This window comes from Heloderma suspectum, chromosome 3 (genome assembly GCF_057233095.1).
Source record: "Heloderma suspectum isolate Gila_16-S chromosome 3, 16-S_ref, whole genome shotgun sequence".
Classification (NCBI taxonomy): Eukaryota; Metazoa; Chordata; class Lepidosauria; order Squamata; family Helodermatidae; genus Heloderma; species Heloderma suspectum.
This window is the reverse complement of record NC_139460.1, coordinates 237,329,308-237,348,175: the sequence shown is the minus strand read 5'-3', so window position 1 is coordinate 237,348,175 and position 18,868 is coordinate 237,329,308. Positions and strand designations below refer to the sequence as shown.

Here is an 18,868-nt window from a genome sequence, read left to right as displayed (position 1 = left end):
CTCCAGGAAATTCCTGACTTGTGTGGCAGATAACATCCTCCCACAGAAAGTAGAGGAAAGAACTAGAGGATCAGCTATCTTTGACTTGATCCTAACCAACAGAGATGACTTAGTGGATAAAGTAGCAGTTACAGGAACTCTGGGGGAAAGTGACCATGTTATACTTGAGTTCTTGGTTCTAAAGGAAGCAAAAGCTGAGTGTAGCCAAACGCTTACCCTGGATTTTAGGAAGGCCAATGTTAATAAACTCAGAACAATGGTAAGTAAGGTCCCATGGCAAGCGACTCTAACGAGAAAAGGAGTCCAAGATGGGTGGGAGTTTTTAAAAAAGGAAATTCTCAAGGCATAATTACTAACAATTCCAAGAAGAAGAAAAGGTGGAAGACAACAGAAGAAGCCAATGTGGCTTCACAAAAAGCTAGAGATGACCTGAAAACAGAAAAGCACACATATAGGAAGTGGAAGAAAGGCCAAGCAACAAAGGAAGAGCACAGGCAGGTAGCACAGAATTGCAGGGATGGCATCAGGAAGGCTAAAGCTGAGAATGAGCTGAGGCTACCGAGGGATGGTAAAAGCAACAAAAAGGCTTTCTTCAGATACATGCATAGTAAAAGACAGAGGAAAGAAATGGTTGTTCAGCTAATAAATAAGGAAGGCAAAATGATAACAGATGACAAAGAGGCAGAAGTGCTCAATTCCTACTTTGACTCAGTCTTCTCCCAAAAGAGGGTCTATGACCCCCCTGGCAAAGGCGAAGTACAGACTAATGGAGCAGGATTGCAGCTTGAGATCGATAGACATACGGTCAAGGAACACCAAATTCCTTTGAGTTCAAATCTCCAGGGCCAGATGAACTGCACCCTAGAGTAATAAAGGAACTGGCAGAAGAACTCTCAGAGCCACTGTCTATTCTCTTTGAGAAATCATGGAGGAAGGGTGAAGTGCCAGATGACTGGAGGAGGGCTAATGTTGTCCCTATCTTCAAAAAGGGTAAAAAGGAGGGACCTGGGAACTACAGACCAGTCAGTCTGACATCAATCCCTGGGAAAATTCAGGAGCAGATGATAAACAATCAGTCTGTAAACACCTTGAAAACAGTGCAGTGCTTATGCGAAGCCAACATGGATGTATCAAGAACAAATCCTGCCAGATTAATCTGATCTCCTGTTTTGATCAGATAACCTCCTTTGTGGACTGTGGGAATGCTATGGACGTAATATACCTAGACTTCAGCAAAGCTTTCGACAAAGTGCCCCATGATATCCTGATGAGCAAACTAGCTGAAAGTGGGCAAGATGAAGCAATGATCAGGTGGATCCACAGTTGGGTACAGGATTGGACTCAGAGTGCTTATCAGTGGGATCTTCTCAAACTGGGGAGAGGTAACGAGCGGGGTACTGCAGGGCTCAGTCCTGGGCCCAGTGCTCTTCAACATTTTTATTAATGACTTGGAGGAGGAGGTGCAGGGAATGCTGATCAAATTTGCAGGTGACACAAAATTGGGCGGGGTAGCTAATACCTTGGAAGACAGAAACAAAATTCAAAGTGATCTTGATAGGCTGGAGTGCTGGGCAGAAAACAACAGAATGACATTTAATAAGGATAAATGCCAAGTTCTGCACCTAGGAAAAAGAAACCAAATGCACAGTTACAAAATGGGGGATACGTGGCTCAGCAACACTACAAGCGAGAAGGATCTTGGAATTGTTGTAGATCACAAGCTGAATATGAGCCAACAATGTGATGTGGCTGCAAAAAGCCAAATGCTATTTTGCGCTGCATTAATAGAAGCATAGCCTCCAAATCCCGTGAAGTACTAGTTCCCCTCTACTCAGCACTGGTTAGACCTCATCTGGAGTACTGTGTCCAGTTCTGGGCACCATACTTTAAGAAGGATGCAGACAAGCTGGAGAGGGTTCAGAGGAGGTCAACAAAGATGATCAGGGGACTGGAAACAAAGCCCTATGAAGAGAGACTGAAGAATTGGGCTTGTTTAGCCTTGAGAAGTGAAGACTGAGGGGAGATAGGATAGCGCTCTTCAAGTACTTGAAAGGTTGTCACAGAGCGGAAGGCCAGGATCTCTTCTCGATCATCCCGGAGTGCAGGACATGGAATAATGGGCTCAAGTGACAGGAAGCCAGATTCCGGTTGCACATCAGGAAAAACTTCCTGACTGTTAGAGCAATATGACAATGGAACCAATTCCCTAGGGAGGTGGTGGGCTCTCCCACACTGGAGGCATTCAAGATGAGGCTGGACAGCCATCTGTCAGGGATGCTCTGACTTGGATTCCTGCATTGAGCAGGGGGTTGGACTCGATGGTCTTATAAGCCTCTTCCAACCCTAGTATTCTATGATTCAACTAGTAAATTTGTCATTATTGTCTGAATAGATTTAGAACTAAATTAAATGACTGCTACAGCATCAGATGCGAAGAGAAAACTCTCTGGAAAAGACCCTGATGCTGGGAAAGACTGAAGGCAAAAGGAGAAGGGGACGGCAGAGGATGAGATGGCTAGATTGCATCACTGATGCAATGAATATGGACTTGAGCACACTCCAGGAGAGAGCGCAGGACACGAAGGCCTGGTGTGCTATGGTCCATGGGGTCACGAAGAGTCGGAGACGACTGAACAACAACAACAGCAGCAGCAGAAACACAGGATTCTATAGAACAAAACCAAACTGTCAAGGATGGACATTTACTATGAAGAATACATGATAGTGACTTTACTCTCATTTTGGGGAACTATGCATAAATGTCTACCAGTAAAATACTTTAGATCAATAATTTCAAAAAGAAATGAAAGAAATAACTATGCTGGGAATCTTGCAGAGAGGCTTAAAACATTTCCCCCCTCTGCTTCATTATTTCCAGACATTTTACATCTCTAGTCTTTCTATAAAAGTGTTCTTATTACATAGTTTTTAGAAATCATTTTGAGCGGAGTAAAGGCTGGATAACAAGATATAAATACTTAGTCTTGAATTCTAAAAGAAAAGCTTCCATAATCGAAAGCTGTTCAATTTTTCCAATTCTTCAGAAAAAAAACAAACAAAAATTCCGTTGTTTTTCTCCGCTCCTCAAAACTCTAACTAGAACTTGTGAGTAATTATTTGAATTGAAAATAAGGTTTAGAAGCCATTTTTATGAATGTTGTAATATCTTAAAGTTTGAAAACCAGTTTAATCCAGGATTTTGTTTTGTGTTTTCATTGCTTGTTTCATAGGTATGATAGCATTTAAGTCTAGATTCTGCAAAAAAGAACTTGTACCCATTACTTGATTTATCTATTGTCCTAGAAAATGATCAGGCTAAGATTTAAACAGATTTCCATGTTTATAATTCGTCTTGGACAGAAATTAGCTAAATTCGAATATAATTTGCACTTTGGGGAAAAAAACCCAAAGATCGCTTTTTGTTTTAATGAGAACTCTAGAGTAGTTTTGCATATAATATATGCTTTTTGGTTGGTTTTCCCCTTCCTGGAGGTGATTGTCCTTATGGGTAAGGGTGTCAGAGAAATCCACAATGGATTCAAATGAGTTTGGGTCCATACATCCTTATGTACATCAAGTCTGCACATCCCTACTTATGGATTCTATAAAATTACATTAGGTCCTTACTATATAACACTTTCCAGACAGCATAAATAATACAGTATCGTTCTTTACTGGCAGCCATCACTGAAATGTTTAATCAGCAGGAAGCATTTTGTGTACATAATTTTAAAAAGTGTTTCTTGCAGAAAGAAAATACGTTTTAAAATTTTGCTTGTAAAACTTTATCATGCAGGAAAGGTGTTGGATCCAGATTTAGTTATACTTAGATTAAACCCACTGAAATGAATGGAACTTAAGCTAGTCATGATTAACTTAAGTCCCATAGATTCCCGTGGGTCTACTCTAAAGAATTACAATCCGGATCCAATACAAGATTTTTGGTTAAATTCAAGGATGGCATTCAAACAGTTGCTCAATAGATGTATCGGCGCTTCTGATTTATTAAGATGTTGAAGTGAAACAAGCCTGCTTCCTTTTGCTCTGTTCTAGAGAACAAAATGGTATCTCCAGCAGAACAGCAACTTTGGAAGAAAAGCTTCTCTTTTTTTGAAAAAGGGATTCAAAACTTTGACTCTATTGATGATGCAACCAATGCTGCGCTTCTCTTGTGTAACATGGGAAGACTGATGCGGATTTGCGCTCATGCCCATTGTGCTGCTGGGGGAGACTTCAAAAGAGAATTTTCCCCTGAAGAGGCGCTTTATTATAATAAGGTAAGCCCCTGGCCCAAACTTAAGCTGATGGAAGAATAGGCCTGTGCAGTGATTTTCTTCCGAAGCATATGCCTAAACATTAAAAAGTGGCATTCCATGATTTGTATGAATCATATGTTGCGCCTTAAAAATAATTTATTGTGAGGAGGTATTTATTGTAAGGTTCGCTGTTTCATTTAGATTATCTATCTATCTATCTATCTATCTATCTATCTATCTATCTACATATATCTGTGTATATAATTTTAATATTGGCAAGTAATGTGCAAAAAATAGCAACTCCCCCAAAATTAACAAATTACTAGAACTGGGATGGGCAACTTGCAACCTGATACTTAATGTCCTAACTTAGAAGTAAGAGGCAGTTCAGATAGCTTTTCTACTGCTTAGTTGTACAAGGGACTGCTTGTATTATGGGCCTACTCAGAAGAACAGAGTAATGTTAAAGAAATTTTATTTATTAAATTTATAACTTGTCTATTTTCGTCTTGCAAGGAACCCAAGGTAGCTTACATGGTTCTCATCCTCTCCATTTTATCCTCACAACAGCCCTGTGAGGTAGGTTAGGCTGAGAGTCAGTGACTGACCCAAGGTCACCCAATGAGCTGTATGGGCAAGTGGGGAGTAGAGCCCATATGCCTTGAGTCCCAGTCCAACACCCTTAACCCCTGTGCCACACTGGCTCTCATACCTGGTGCTAAAGAGAGTCTAAAGAACTATACTGATCTTGCTATTGAAATAACTAGTATTGTGTTTGGTCATTGCAAAGTCCAAATATTCAAAATCAACAAATAGTATTCAGTACCCATTATGAGTCACATAGTTAATATTATTGATTGATATAAACCTGTCAATATCTCATTTTGCTGTACATTGATTGAACTCTGTAGGCTATTGGCTACTACCTGAAGGCCTTGAGATCTCTGGGCAAAAGAGAAGTCCACTCAGCTGTCTGGGATTCTGTCAACTGGGAACTGTCCACTACATATTTTACTATGGCAACTCTGCTGCAAGATTATGCTCCGTTATCCAGGAAGGCTCAGGAACAGGTAATACATGTTGAGGACTGACTGTTGCCAAAGGGAGAGGGTCTCAGAATAATGCTATACATAGCATCTGATTCATCACTGGGGGAAAAAAATTGTTTAGTGATCATGATTGCTACCGAAATAGCAGTGAACATATTGCCCTACAAATTGAACAAATTGCCCTACAGGAACAGAGCAAGGGTTCATCTTGTGCAGTGTTCTGGTTGTATCCAGTTGGTGTCCCGTTGTTGGCAGAAGGCTCTTTGATCCATTGAAAACTTCTGTCAACAGAAGGGGGAGGGAAATTACTTTGGCAATTCCTCATCCCCTGCAGCACCCATATTTCATGCTGTTCTGACTGTCCCCAGCCACCTTAGCAGATTTTGGAGGAGGGGGTATAGGGGATTCAGTGGGAGGGGGAATCACTGAAAATCACCTTCCTCCCCATTCCACTGACAGAAGTCTCCAATGAAACAAACAGCCTTCCATCAGCCGAGGGACATCAGTTGGATCCAACCCTCTGTTCCAGTAACAGCCAACCAGACATCCTCTGTTCCTCACAACAGCCAACAAGTGATGGTGACACTCGGTCCTTGTTGCTTGCTCCCAGCGTCTGGTAATTGACCATACACTGTCTCTAATCATGGAAAATTAATTTAACTCTCATAGCTAATAGTCCTATTAGTGGCTGTTCTTCATCAATGCTTCAAATGTTTTTTTAAAGCCACAGAAGGCCAAATTGGAACCCTTTTGTGTCAGAGGAACTCTTGTGTGTGTGGTCTAGTCTGGTAACATTTGAGAATGGGAGCCATGTGGGACAGGTATGGTGATGTGATTATCTGCTAGGCCAGACTTATAACTGCTTTATCATTTTAGTTCTTTTCTGTGATTTATTACATACAGCACAGAAAGAGAGAGATTATAAAGTAAGCTGGCTTTGATGTTATAAATTTTGAAAGCTTTTTCTTTGTGATTTAGATAGAAAAAGAAGTTAGTGAATCAATGATGAAATCCTTGAAATATTGTGATGTTGAGACAGTGTCTGCACGACAACCCCTTTGCCAGTACCGGGCAGCTACAATTCATCATAGGTTGGCTTCCATGTATCACAGTTGTTTGAGAAACCAGGTATTTTCCCAATGAGCATCTACATGAGTGTACTTGGTGCACACTTACTATTTATATGTTGCTTAATGTACACTGCATTTGTAAAAGGAAGGGCATAGTGCCGTTTTAACTTTCAGGTATAATAAGTTGAAAAGAATATATAACTTTCAAAATGTGAATTTCTAAGTTGTAGTTTTATGGCTGCATTACTATTTGCATTGCACTACTGACCTTTCCAGGTGGTAGTAAACTTACTTTATTCTTGGTGCTATAATTGTACTAGCCCCGATTCAACCCCTGTGGTATACTTACATGGCATTCTGGCAGGAAGATGTTACTACATCCACATGGAGACTATACATATTTAATGGCAATCTGCTAAAGCATTAGTCATGTAAGCAGCCATAAGAAAAACTTGATTCCATATGCTTCCTTCTGAACAATTTCAGTCTTGTAAATACTGAAGCACTTCTATAATAACTATAGGACAAAGTGGGTTTATGCCCTATCATAACACATAAAGCTGTTCTATCTATTCTCCTGAATTAACTTGAAACCAATATTTTTTTGTTGAAGGTTGGTGATGAGCATCAGCGTAAACAGCACAGAGCACTAGTTGATCTTAATTACAGTAAAGCTGTGAAGTTTTTTCAACTCCTGAAGGATGCACCATGTGAGCTCCTTCGTGTACAGTTGGAAAGAGTAGCATTTGCAGAATTTCAGATGGCAAGTAAGTTGAACAATAGATAGATATTATAGCAGCTCCCTTGGATACAATAAACTTTGTTATTGCTTGGAGAAAACTTGTGTCATTAATAAATACTTCTCCATGTCTTTTTGATACTAACTCTAGGTCAAAATAGCAGCACTGGAAAACTGAAGACATTGACTGGGGCCTTAGATATAATGATACAAACCCAGTCAGTATTTCAACTTATCCGAAAGGAACTTGTTGCTGAATATGAGCAGGTAACTATCTGTTGTTTTGAGTGGTCTGTGGCTCTGGCATGTTACATAAATAGTTACACGGTTCAGAACTGGTTAAAATGGGGCTTGGATAGACATAAGCTAATATCTCTATTTTTTATTGCTCCTAACTGCTTAATTTATTTCCATATAATTACATACGTATTCTGAAACATACATGGAGTTGCAGTTGTACATGAAACTCCTGACTGGTATGATTTAGACTTGATAACTGTCTTTACAAATGTCCTTTTTGTCTAGAGGATTGAAGATGACAAAAGCAATGCTGAGAGAGTTCTCACTGAAGATTCCTCTACTAGCTTCAATAAAGAGGAAGTATTAAAGCTCCTTGGTATATTTGAGTCCCGATTGTCCTTTCTTCTCCTTCAGTCCATCAAGCTCCTTACTTCAACCAAAAAGAAAGTTGGGTAAGTGCCAACTTCTTCATATGGCATGAATAGATTTCTTTTCCGCAAATTGAGCCTTGGATACAAACTATAGGACTGAATAGAAAAAAAATTTGGAATAGAAAAAAATATCCACTACTACTGTTCTGCAAACTCTGCAGAGTTCACCTAGTGCTATAGTAGGTGGGTTCTCTCATGTTTGTGTGTATGTAACAACTGGCACAAGCTGTTGCATAAATAGCCCATTTCTGGATTTAGTTTTCACTTCTTTCATACAATTCTTTAGCATTGTAGAGGACTAATTCTGTGAGCTGAAGGGCATCTTTGGATCCAAGCAAGAGCTTTGTTTTGTCCTCTCAGTCTACTTTGTGTTACATTTATCTCTTGAGTTCTTGAGGAAATGTTTGTATCTCTCTTGTGATGGTACTACATGTTCAGTTAAGCATAGAGTATTAGGGTTGGGATTGCCATTGAGTTTGCTGTAGGAAAGGCATTACCACTGTTTGGGGTGCCTACGTGTCCCAGGCAAGCTCTGTTTACCTGCACATAATGTGCCTGCTGCTAATGGGGTGGGTGGGAAGAGGAGAGAATAAAATACAACTTGAGTCTGAGAAATAGCATTCTATATGTCAGAGGTGGTAGATGGAACACAAGATTTGCCATAACTTCAGCATTAAAACTTTATGAGGTTGATACAGACAAATGGAGGAGGCAATAGGGTTTTGTTTTTTGTTTGTACAAGGAAATTGTAAAGAGAAAAGGTTAAGAGTAATTGGAGTGCTAATCCCCTCAAACCACTCTCCTCATGGAACAGTCAGCTTCAAGTCTTTCTGGGGACATGTTTGGGTATGTATGATACAATATAGTCTAGCAACTGCAGCTTCCCAACAGGAAGAAAGCTTCATGGGGAAAAAGGAAATCAATACCTGGCAGAATAGAATACTGGCAGCTGTTTCATCGTTACTGCATAAAAATTCTTAACTCTCCACAAGATGGCAATATAAATACAGAAGACCAACTGTACTTCCTGTTTCAAAGCTAACTCGTTTATTCCATAATCTCTTAGTGTCAGTAATTGTTCCAGTTCTGTAGTAGTATATTGTACAGGCTTGGAGAGGCTGATAATGTTATAGCAGAGCATTTAGATTTTCATTTATTCTACTGTCTGAATGACTAATAATTGTTTTTAGTTTCCCCCCAAAAGACTGTATCCCAACTGCATTATATTTTAGTTCTTCGGACTCTCCAAAAATGAAAGTAGATGGCTGTTGTAGATACTCTATTGTAGCTGGAGCTATAGCAGGTCCATATTTTTGGTATTGCCTTGCTTAGCTTCCCCCATCCTCATAGCCACATAGGAAACTGCTCAAAGGAGATGAGCAGTGCCTGCATGCCATCGTATACTTCTTTGTGCCAGCAAGAGCGAGTACTATTAGGAATGCCAACATTTTCAAAAGCTGCTGCTGCCTGAGGCTAAGATTAGTTCTTGGTGTACAGTCACCAGTTGTGGTTTTGTGATGTTAAAATACTGCCACCTAATACTGTGGCGTCATAGCTTGAGTTGTCAGGTGTCTGCGAGTTTTGTTTTTTTTAAACGCAAAAGGTGGTTGGGGATTACAGGGAGGGAGACAAGTTAAAATACGATGTGGTGGGCCAGCTTGCCCATGCATGTATCATTTGTTTGTTCTGGACATTGTTTTGAACTTGTTAAATACATGTTTATGCTTTTAAATACCTATGTTCTGGTCTGGGTGGGTTTGAAGAATGGCATATCTTACCCACATGCTTCATGAGTATAAAGAGGAGAGTGCTACTGATCTCTCTAAATCAGTAGGTGGTGGCAGCCGGTGTTTTGGAGAGTCCTAGGAAAAGTCTGGACCCAGTGACAGCAAAGGGCCAGGGATGTATCAGGGACCCCTTGATGACTTGTAGTTGAATGTGTGAATAGACTCCCTTTAGAACATCATATGTGCTGCAGTTCTAAAATGCTATCTGTGGGGGCTCATTCATACAGTCAAGTCACAATGTGATGACTTCAGCATGTATTGCAGGCAGTTACTGAAAGTGGCATGTGCCTAGTAGAAAATGGGGCTTTTAGGGAAGCCAAGAAGGAACAGCAGAGTTTTCTAAGGAAGACAGCACATTGGTGAAGGTACTCACTGTGCAATATTAAATTGCATTACATGTAGAGTTGGATCACCTCCAGCTCCCTTGTGAGGCATCTTCTGGTCCCTTTACTTGGTCATTCTGTACAGGTTGATCAGGGTTGCAAAGAGGTTGCTAGCAAGGCATGGCAGACATTAGATCCTGCTTTTACCCCTGTGGTTAAAGTGCATACTCAGAAGGCTTGAAGGTTTTAACTATGAGGAGTATATCTGAGGATTCTTCAAAAAGGAGCAACTTATTGGCTAGATTGGTATATCTCTTCTTAGATTAAATTGGGATACTTAACCAAGAGGCTTAGATCTTGGAAACTGCTAGGTACCACGTCAGTGGAATTGCAGTGTGTACACCACAAAACCTGTAATGGGGCTTTGATATGTAAAACTGCATTTCTGTTGATACAAAATGGCTGTGTGGTATTTGTCTATGGAAACTGTTCTAAAGCACTTATTTAGAACTAAAGCACTAAAAGAAATGCTTAGTTTGGGATATTCTGTTAGAATTCATTGGAACTTTAATTGACTAACTGGTATGTGTAATAAATGAAGCTGTCAATTCTGTTTGCCAAATGTTACGAATTTAATTGCCTCTTGCTTTCTTGGATCAAAGTATTTGTAATGAAACCAACTGGCAACACTTCTTTGCGTATGTATTGTATATGCGTATACACTGCAAATCTGATAGTGCTTGCTCTGGGATTTATAGTGAACCAAATAATTGCAAAAGAAGTTGAAGTTGCCATGAAAATAGAATAATGAAATAAACTGAAGAACTTAATTCTCATAATAGGCAGGTACAATGTTAAGGAAGTTGTAGGTATTGCAAAATTTGAATTGCACTGATGAAACCATGAAGAATGGGGTATGTGGACTTTGCTCCAGGTGACAGGAGGGGAATGGGGCTGAGTTGTGATCCTGTTGTCTTCCCAGAACAGTAAGAGCTCAGCTAAATGTCCCCCAATTTGCACAAGGAACAGCATCTTGCCTGACTTCTGAACCTGCTATCTCAACGTTTAGGTGGGAGAAGTAGGCTCATTGTGTCTGCATGATAAAGGTGGTGTGGAGTTAAGAAGTCTGAAAAAATATAGGCTTCGATCCAGCATCAAAGTTCTACCTGCAGAATGAGGCTTTTGCACCTCTGGAAAAGCTGCTGCTAAAGATTTGGGGGACCCTTGGGAGTGGCATGGGATTTGACACCAGAGGCTGCAGTGGGAAGATGGAATTGTTGTATGTTGGTGAATCCTACCCCTTGTACAGGCAAAAGCGTATTCCATTTATACAATTGCTGTTAGATCTAAGCCACTATTTGCAGAGTTCATTATGAATTTTAGTACCGGATTAACCCCTCTTGCCCCTCTCCCCTTTCTCCCCACAGAGGTAACAGTGAAGAAGAAGAAATTCTTAAGGCCAATAAGTATGTTTACTCACACCTCTTGCGATCTGCAGCAAACAAAAACCTGACTCTGCTAGAAAGAACAGAAGTTGTTTTAAACCTACTGGAAAAGCTGACTCAGGACAGTGAAGGCAATAATCTGGGAATTCAGTGACCCAATGTAATGCTGGTACATGTCACAGCAATTGAATCAGTGCCTTGCTCAAAAAGGGGATTTGTAATTCTCTTCTGTAGGGGCTCCTTGGTTTTATTTATATTGTTGCATATTTATAAGATGTACAGCTGGAAAAACAAAACTTTATCACAATCCTTTGAATGCTGTTTTGAATTAGCATTTTTTTTGTTTTTACATTTTAAGGTGTTAAAACAAATATGAAGTTCATTTTACCTGAACCATAATGGGGTTTGCAGAGTTGCAAAGCGACAAGACGTAAGTGAAATCTTACAGTAAAACATTAACTGTTTTCTAAACATGATTTGGTAAACAAAACCTCCATTGGAAAACATCTTCCAGTAGTGTTAATTAAAACAATTGGATTCCATTTTCATAGACATTATGAAATGTATACATTTTTGCAGCACCTACAATATTCCTCCAAAAATGTGCCTTTTCTGCTTTGATGCAACATTTAATATAGACATTATTGTAGGAAACGAAATGGACTCCTTTGTACCTCAACCACTACTTTTTTCCAGAAATGTGAATAAAGAGTTGTGTATTAAAGAATTTTTATTGGAAACATCTGCTATACATCAGCATTTCATTACTTTTGTGTCCCTGTGTAAACATCTTGGGTGTCTAGCGTGTACAAATCCCAGAGTTAGTTAGCTTAGTCTGTTGCATCAAAAAGTCTTACAGCATCTTAAAGACTAACCTTTATAAGCTACGGTCTGAGTAGGCAAATGCATTTAGTCCTGTTGTTGTTTATTCGGTCAGTCGCTTCCGACTCTTTGTGACTTCATGGACCAGCCCACGCCAGAGCTTCCTGTTGGCCGTTGCCACCCCCAGCTCCCCCAAGGTCGAGTCCATCACCTCCAGAATATCATCCATCCATCTTGCCCTTGGTCGGCCCCTCTTCCTTTTGCCTTCCACTTTCCCTAGCATCAGCATCTTCTCCAGGGTATCCTGTCTTCTCATGATGTGGCCAGAGTACTTCAGTTTTGCCTTTAATATCCTTCCCTCAAGTGAGCAGTCTGGCTTTATTTCCTGGAGGATGGACTGGTTTGATCTTTTTGCAGTCCAAGGCACTCTCAGAATTTTCCTCCAGCACCACAGTTCAAAAGCATCTATCTTCCTTCGCTCAGCCTTCCTTATGGTCCAGCTCTCACAGCCATAGGTTACTACGGGGAATACCATTGCTTGAACTATGCGGACCTTTGTTGTCAGTGTGATGTCTCTGCTCTTCACTATTTTATCAAGATTTGTCATTGCTGTCCTCCCAAGAAGTAAATGTCTTCTGATTTCCTGGCTGCAGTCAGCGTCTACAGTAATCTTTGCGCCTAGAAAGACAAAGTCTGTCACTGCCTCCACGTTTTCCCTCTCTATTTGCCAGTTATCAATCAAGCTGGTTGCCATAATCTTGGGTTTTTTTTAGTTTTAACTGCAACCCAGCTTTTGCACTTTTTTCTTTCACCTTCGTCAGAAGGTTCCTGAGCTGCTCCTCGCTTTCAGCCATCAAAGCGATATCATCTGCATATCTGAGATTGTTAATGTTTCTTCCAGCGATTTTAACTCCAGCCTTGGCTTCATCAAGCCTAGCACGTCGCATGATGTGTTGCGCGAACAGGTTGAATAGGTAGGGTGAGAGTATACAACTCTGCTGTACTCCTTTCCCAATCTTAAACCAGTCCGTTGTTCCGTGGTCTGTTCTTACCATTGCTACTTGGTCGTTATACAGATTCCTCAGGAGGCAGACAAGATGACTTGGTATCCCCATACCACCAAGAACTTGCCACAATTTGTGATGATCCACACAGTCAAAGGCTTTAGAATAGTCAATAAAACAGAAACAGATGTTTTTCTGAAACTCCCTGGCTTTCTCCATTATCCAGCGGATATTGGCAATTTGGTCTCTAGTTCCTCTGCCTTTTCGAAACCCAGCTTGTACATCTGGCAATTCTCGTTCCATGAATTGCTGGAGTCTACCTTGCAAGATCTTGAGCATTACCTTACTGGCATGTGAAATAAGTGCCACTGTTCGATAGTTTGAACATTCTTTGGTGCTTCCCTTTTTTGGTATGGGGATATAAGTTGATTTTTTCCAATCTGTTGGCCATTCTTGTGTTTTCCAAATCTCCAATTTTGAGGGGGTGATAGGACACATTAGGAATTTTGAGTGTCATTGGTGCAATCACAAAATGGCTGCTGTCACAAACACCAATTTCTCAGAAGGGCAAACATGATGTTGGAAGATAAGTAACTCGTCCAAGAACCTGAATACATGGCAGAGCTGGGATCTGAGCCCCAAAATACAAACCGACTCCTTTAAAACCTCATACATCCACATCACTGATTTCTCTCTCCCTGGCTCACAGGTCAGACACACTTCTCTATCAGGATCCCCTCATACACATTCCTGCCCCCATTTCCCTGCTTTCTCCCCCCCACATCAGGTCTCAACACAGGCTTTCCCCAGCCCATCCTGCTGCCTTCTCCAATCACCTAAGTTAACAAGGCAGCAGCTCCTCTGTTTGGTGGCCAGAAAGCTGGTGGAGTACTGGCCTTCAGCTCCCCATCCACTTCATTTCAGAAGAAGGTGCTGGGCCCATGTGGAGCCCAAAAGCATTCTGTGGAAAGGAAGATGGTAGGGAAGCTAAAAGCTGGTGGCCTGCTGCTTTCCAGACAGCGAAAGTTAAAAAGGGGTGGGGGGAGGTGGCCTCAGTGGGCACTGAAGGAGATGTCTTGGGGTGTTCTGATGCTTATGGGCACTGCAGCTCTAGAAGCTTGGAACAGATTTGATGAAACAAGTTTATTTAAAAAACAAACATGGTTCATTGTGCATTAGGCAACATCCATATTAATAGCTGGGATTGGCTACATTATTTTGCTAACCAAATATTTTGTGTAATGTGAGTTTGCTTATTTTTACCTTTGCATTAGACCAACAGATATTAATGCTTTGCCTGCACTTTTCTGTGCAACCAACAGCCCTATACAATCCTATATTTTCTTAGGAATCTTATACAACATTAAAACTCATGGCACTCTGATGCCTGCACATGTTCTAATTTGGTCAATTAATCACTGCATGATTTGACAGAATTACAAACCACCACTTCTCAAAATTTTTGAATCTCATTGGCTTGAATCTTAACTATCCTTCTGTGAACATTTCTGCTGCTTCTGGGGTTGGGGGACCCTTGGGAATGCTGTAGAGGGTTGCAGATCGAGCGGAGGAGAGGTTGGCAGAAATGACTTTTATGTGAATGAAGGAACAACTTAGGATTCATGCTGTTTTATACAATATCAGCATTTGTAGGCATATCGGTATGGGTGAATCTGTTTCTTTGATAATGCTTGTATTATATAATGAAAAAAGGTGTTGGATAATTAGCAACCTGGCTAACTGAAGCACTGTCTAAATAGTACAGACCACCTTAAGTAATTTTTATCATCGCTTCCATTTTGGCAGGTCGCTATAGTCACAAGAAATTTGCAGCATGGAAGTTTGGCCTCCGTGTGTGTTTTTTCCTCACCCCCCCCCCTTAATTGGAATTCCCCTTTTCTAAAAAGATGTTAAAACAAAAGGTCTCTTTATAAGCAGCACTGAATTACCAGTGTAAATGATTTAGTCCATAATTTGGTTGGCATCATCTTGCCTACGTTAATTATGAGGCTGATAGTTTTAATAGTGATTGGATGTGTGAATGAAATACTTAAGCTAACGTGGACAAGTTTCCTCTCACCTTGGCTGATACTTAAAAGGAGATAGCGATATAGACCTGGTTGACATGGAACCGCAAGCCACCATTGGTGAATTTCCCCGCAGGGCTTGCATTTTGCATTTTAAAAATTCAAGCCATGGTGGTGGCATGTTGCAGCTTGTTGTTGCATGTGAATCTGCCAAGGGTAGTTTGTTGGGGTGGTTAAGAAGCTACCCAGAACCCATGTCCTGTTTTAGGGTTGCAGGTGGCTTGTTAACCACCCCAGCAACCCATCCTCACCTGGTTCACACATAATGACAGTGCTGCAATGCATGCCTGCCACAGCTTGAATTTTCAGAATGGTGGCCAGTGCCACAACAAGAAGCCCTGTGGGGAAATTCATCAATGTGGCTTCTTATGTGCAAAAAGGAGTAGTTCTAGGGGTTTAGAACCAATTAAGTCTTCAAGTATATAGCCCTGCTGTTACTGGATTCTTTATTTGCTGACTCTTGTATTTTTACAAGGAGGTAGTATTATGTCATTGGGAAATCATCAGCATAACAACCACCACTGCTGTCCTGCTTGACCTGTGGTAAATTAAAAGAACTGAGTAAGTTTACACATGCTCAAATCAAAAAGATGCCCTTTGAAATCATTGGGATTGAGGGAGGGCTTAATGAGTGAGAGTGATATTATTAGACTCTGTACAAAGAAGCTACCTTGCAAAAAGGAGATAATCTTATAGTGCAATATTTGGAGATCTTATTTTAACTAGGCTTACCAGAGAAGAGAGGTTGGGGGGGGGGAGGCTTTGCCCTCAAAATATAGGGCTTTGAAAGTTTACATTAATAGCCAATAAAATTGTTTAGGAAAGTTTCAAAGGCAGTACAAAGTTCTGAGCAGAGATCAGCTAGCTGTGACTATTTCTGACAGTTTCTTGTTAAGGGGAGAATGCACAGGTCTGCAATTTGTTCTTTCCTACTCCCTATTGTAGAATCAAGATCAGCTTTTTGATGTGGAGCCCTATTTGAGGACCATCTAAGACTTTGTTGACACTGGATTTTAAGACTCAAACACAACCCTGGAAGTATAGAGACTGAAACAGTTCTACATGGTCTGACTCTAGCAGTGTAGACCATACAGTTCTACTGACCAGTGACTGCAAAACAGTTGGCTTGCCTTAGAGCCTATAAACTCTGTCCCGTATGTTTTATAAGCAGCAATTCTCTCCCCACTAGCCTCACAGTTAATGCACTTTGGCATCTGAGAGAAATTACATAGCAGGAACTGTCAGTACCTAAGCCAGACCACTAAATAACTGGTGTAATGTACCTTTTCCTTCTCTCTGTACTGAGGTAGTCAGGCATCATGCCTCCTGTCTGAGCAAATTAGGAGGCGATACTGATGTTTAAGCTTGCTGGTCTTCAGTGCCTGCCTGCTCTGTAGTAAGACAGCATTTCTCCTTTATGATACTCTAAACATTCTTTATTAAGAGCTATTGTATGAACTGCTTTAATAGAATCAGAACTATTTTTTGTATCTTCACTTATCCTTTTATTGGAGGAGTCCTGTTAAGTCTCTCTAATTAAAATATATATTTATGGCTCTACGTTAGTATCTGAGATTGTTGCCTATATACTAAAGTCACAAAAGAGAATACAGATCAACTAGTATTGAAGTCTAGACAGAAAAAGGATTTTCAGTTGTGTCACAGCAACCACCAATTCAAGGAAATATTTCCTGTGTTTGTATCGTTCACAACAAATAGATTTTATTACTTTTATTGGAATTATGACTTCATACACAATTTTTCTCTTCTACCAAGGAAGAAGCAAAAACATTATTCTGAAGCTACAACACACACTTTTGGTGTGCGACTCAAGCTGGTAAATAAACACAACAGTTGCCAGAAGTATATGCGACTAAATCCAAACCAGCCCACTTAGCTTACAACAAAATGATTTCCAATGTCATATCTACTTGCTACTTATTCATAGTAACTGAATGCACAATGATTAAAATCTGCATAAGTTCAATATTGAATAAGTTGATCTTTAGAAGTCTACATTTCTACAAGGTATTCAGATGCAACAAAAACTTGGTTTGGGTGATAAAAATATTACGCTCAATATAATTAGGTTTAAATAGAAGGCATTACAGCATCTAATGCTTTATTATTTTTAAAACTTAGTACTAGATTTCACATATATCAGGGTAAGATGCATGGTGCTGACTACTAGGCAGCAGCAGTTATGGCCAATTTTAACAGTTGACTGTAATTTGCATTAATCACCACTGTTAATACAATATGAAGGTGTACAGTCTTACAAGGCAAGAGCCTACATGACTTCTAATCCCAATATCCATACATTACACATTCATTCAAGGAAGGCATTTTTTTGTTGGAGGGATATTATTACTGCCAAGTTGCATAATTTCAAACACAGACAGCCTTAAAATGTGTCAGCAGTTCTACAGCTGGAGACTTCTTCTGATACCAGTGGTGAGATCCTGTGGCGTAGGACTGATGGCAGTGCAGCTCACTGAGATTCCTTCAGCTGCCATTGCTTCAGCTGTTGTTACACCTATAGCAGCAAACTGAAAAATATAGCCATGTTATATACAGTACAGATAGATAATGGCATGAGCTCTTGCTTTCTGCAGGGTATCAACTTCATAGGCTGATCAGTAATATATTCCAGTGTCAGATATGTATTGGCTTTGGATCATGTGTTAAATTGGTACACCTGTCCACCTGTCATGAAGTCATAAATGCAGATCAAACTTGTATTCTCTCACTCATGTAGGGTGGACTAATAAAATCAACCCATCTTTTTATCTTCCTCTGGTGCCAATAACAATTTTGGAATTACATTATATATAGCTTACATTATTGCTACCAAATTCAATTTGGATAGGGAATTCTAAGCTTTAATACATGTTTCTCTCAGGGTCAAACGTCGTATGTTAAAAGCATATTTGCCTTTGCAACCTTGTGCTGCTTTAAAAAAACAAAAAAAATAGCAGCAGCAGCACCCCCCCCCCCCCCCGTGACCCCAAGGTAGACTGGGGCAATGGCCAGCTGGAGAGCGTTTAGCCGAGGGGTGGGCAACATGTGGCCCCTGCTGTTCTGAAATTCATGATGCAGAGTGTTAAAAGCATCAAAATTAGCTTGTTCTCAATCTAAATTTGACCCTTTGCCACTCCATAGCGATTTGCTTCTGAAATCCGGCTGCAAACAGATGTTTTTGCTACCGTTGCCAAACGTCGTGGCAGCAGCAGGAGTGTGGCCTGGGTGAAAATGACCCCCAGATCTCCCAACGTTACCCTGGTTTAACCCTTTCCACCCTGTGCTGCCCACCATTCTAAGCTACTAGCTGTGGGCAGGAATCTGATATTGATACCAGTAACAGCTCCAGGAGGGTGAAGCTGGACTGCAGCATGGCCAGCCCACACATCCCCACCACGCCCGTGCAGTGGTCCCAATACAGATTCTCTCCCCACCTGTGGCAAAAAATAAAAATACATGCAAATGAAACATGTTTAATGTCACATGTAGGCTGGTTATCTTCTACTGATAAGAACTCATATTCTACTAACAGTGAAGCGAAAAAAGAATACAAATGAAAAGAAATGGGCCAGCATGTGGATGCTAATGCTAGGA

General features: G+C 40.5%; 2 protein-coding genes across 15 annotated transcripts in view; one reads left to right on the top strand and one right to left on the bottom strand.

Moving 5' to 3' along the window:
• EDRF1 (erythroid differentiation regulatory factor 1) overlaps positions 1–12,080 on the top strand; it is a 49,331-nt gene extending 37,251 nt beyond the window's left edge. For 4 of the 6 annotated variants that reach the window (XM_084841455.1, XM_084841453.1, XM_084841454.1 and 1 more), the window contains 7 exons: positions 4,054–4,277; positions 5,168–5,326; positions 6,284–6,433; positions 6,989–7,142; positions 7,266–7,381; positions 7,640–7,806; positions 11,323–12,080. In XM_084841455.1, coding sequence (XP_084697581.1) covers positions 4,054–4,277; positions 5,168–5,326; positions 6,284–6,433; positions 6,989–7,142; positions 7,266–7,381; positions 7,640–7,806; positions 11,323–11,494 — 1,142 coding nt within the window. In that variant the 3' untranslated portion in view covers positions 11,495–12,080. Of the gene's footprint in view, positions 1–4,053; positions 4,278–5,167; positions 5,327–5,764; positions 5,922–6,283; positions 6,434–6,988; positions 7,143–7,265; positions 7,382–7,639; positions 7,807–11,322 lie in introns of all 6 variants that reach the window. The other 2 variants (XR_014788776.1, XM_084841452.1) reach the window with 2 other exon arrangements.
• A 2,318-nt stretch (positions 12,081–14,398) lies between these two features.
• The window catches only part of UROS (uroporphyrinogen III synthase), a 42,214-nt gene continuing 37,744 nt past the window's right edge, over positions 14,399–18,868 (bottom strand). For 6 of the 9 annotated variants that reach the window (XM_084841476.1, XM_084841468.1, XM_084841470.1 and 3 more), the window contains one exon: positions 14,399–17,802. In XM_084841476.1, coding sequence (XP_084697602.1) covers positions 17,677–17,802 — 126 coding nt within the window. In that variant the 3' untranslated portion in view covers positions 14,399–17,676. The remainder of the gene's footprint in view (positions 17,803–18,868) is intronic. The other 3 variants (XM_084841473.1, XM_084841474.1, XM_084841475.1) reach the window with 1 other exon arrangement.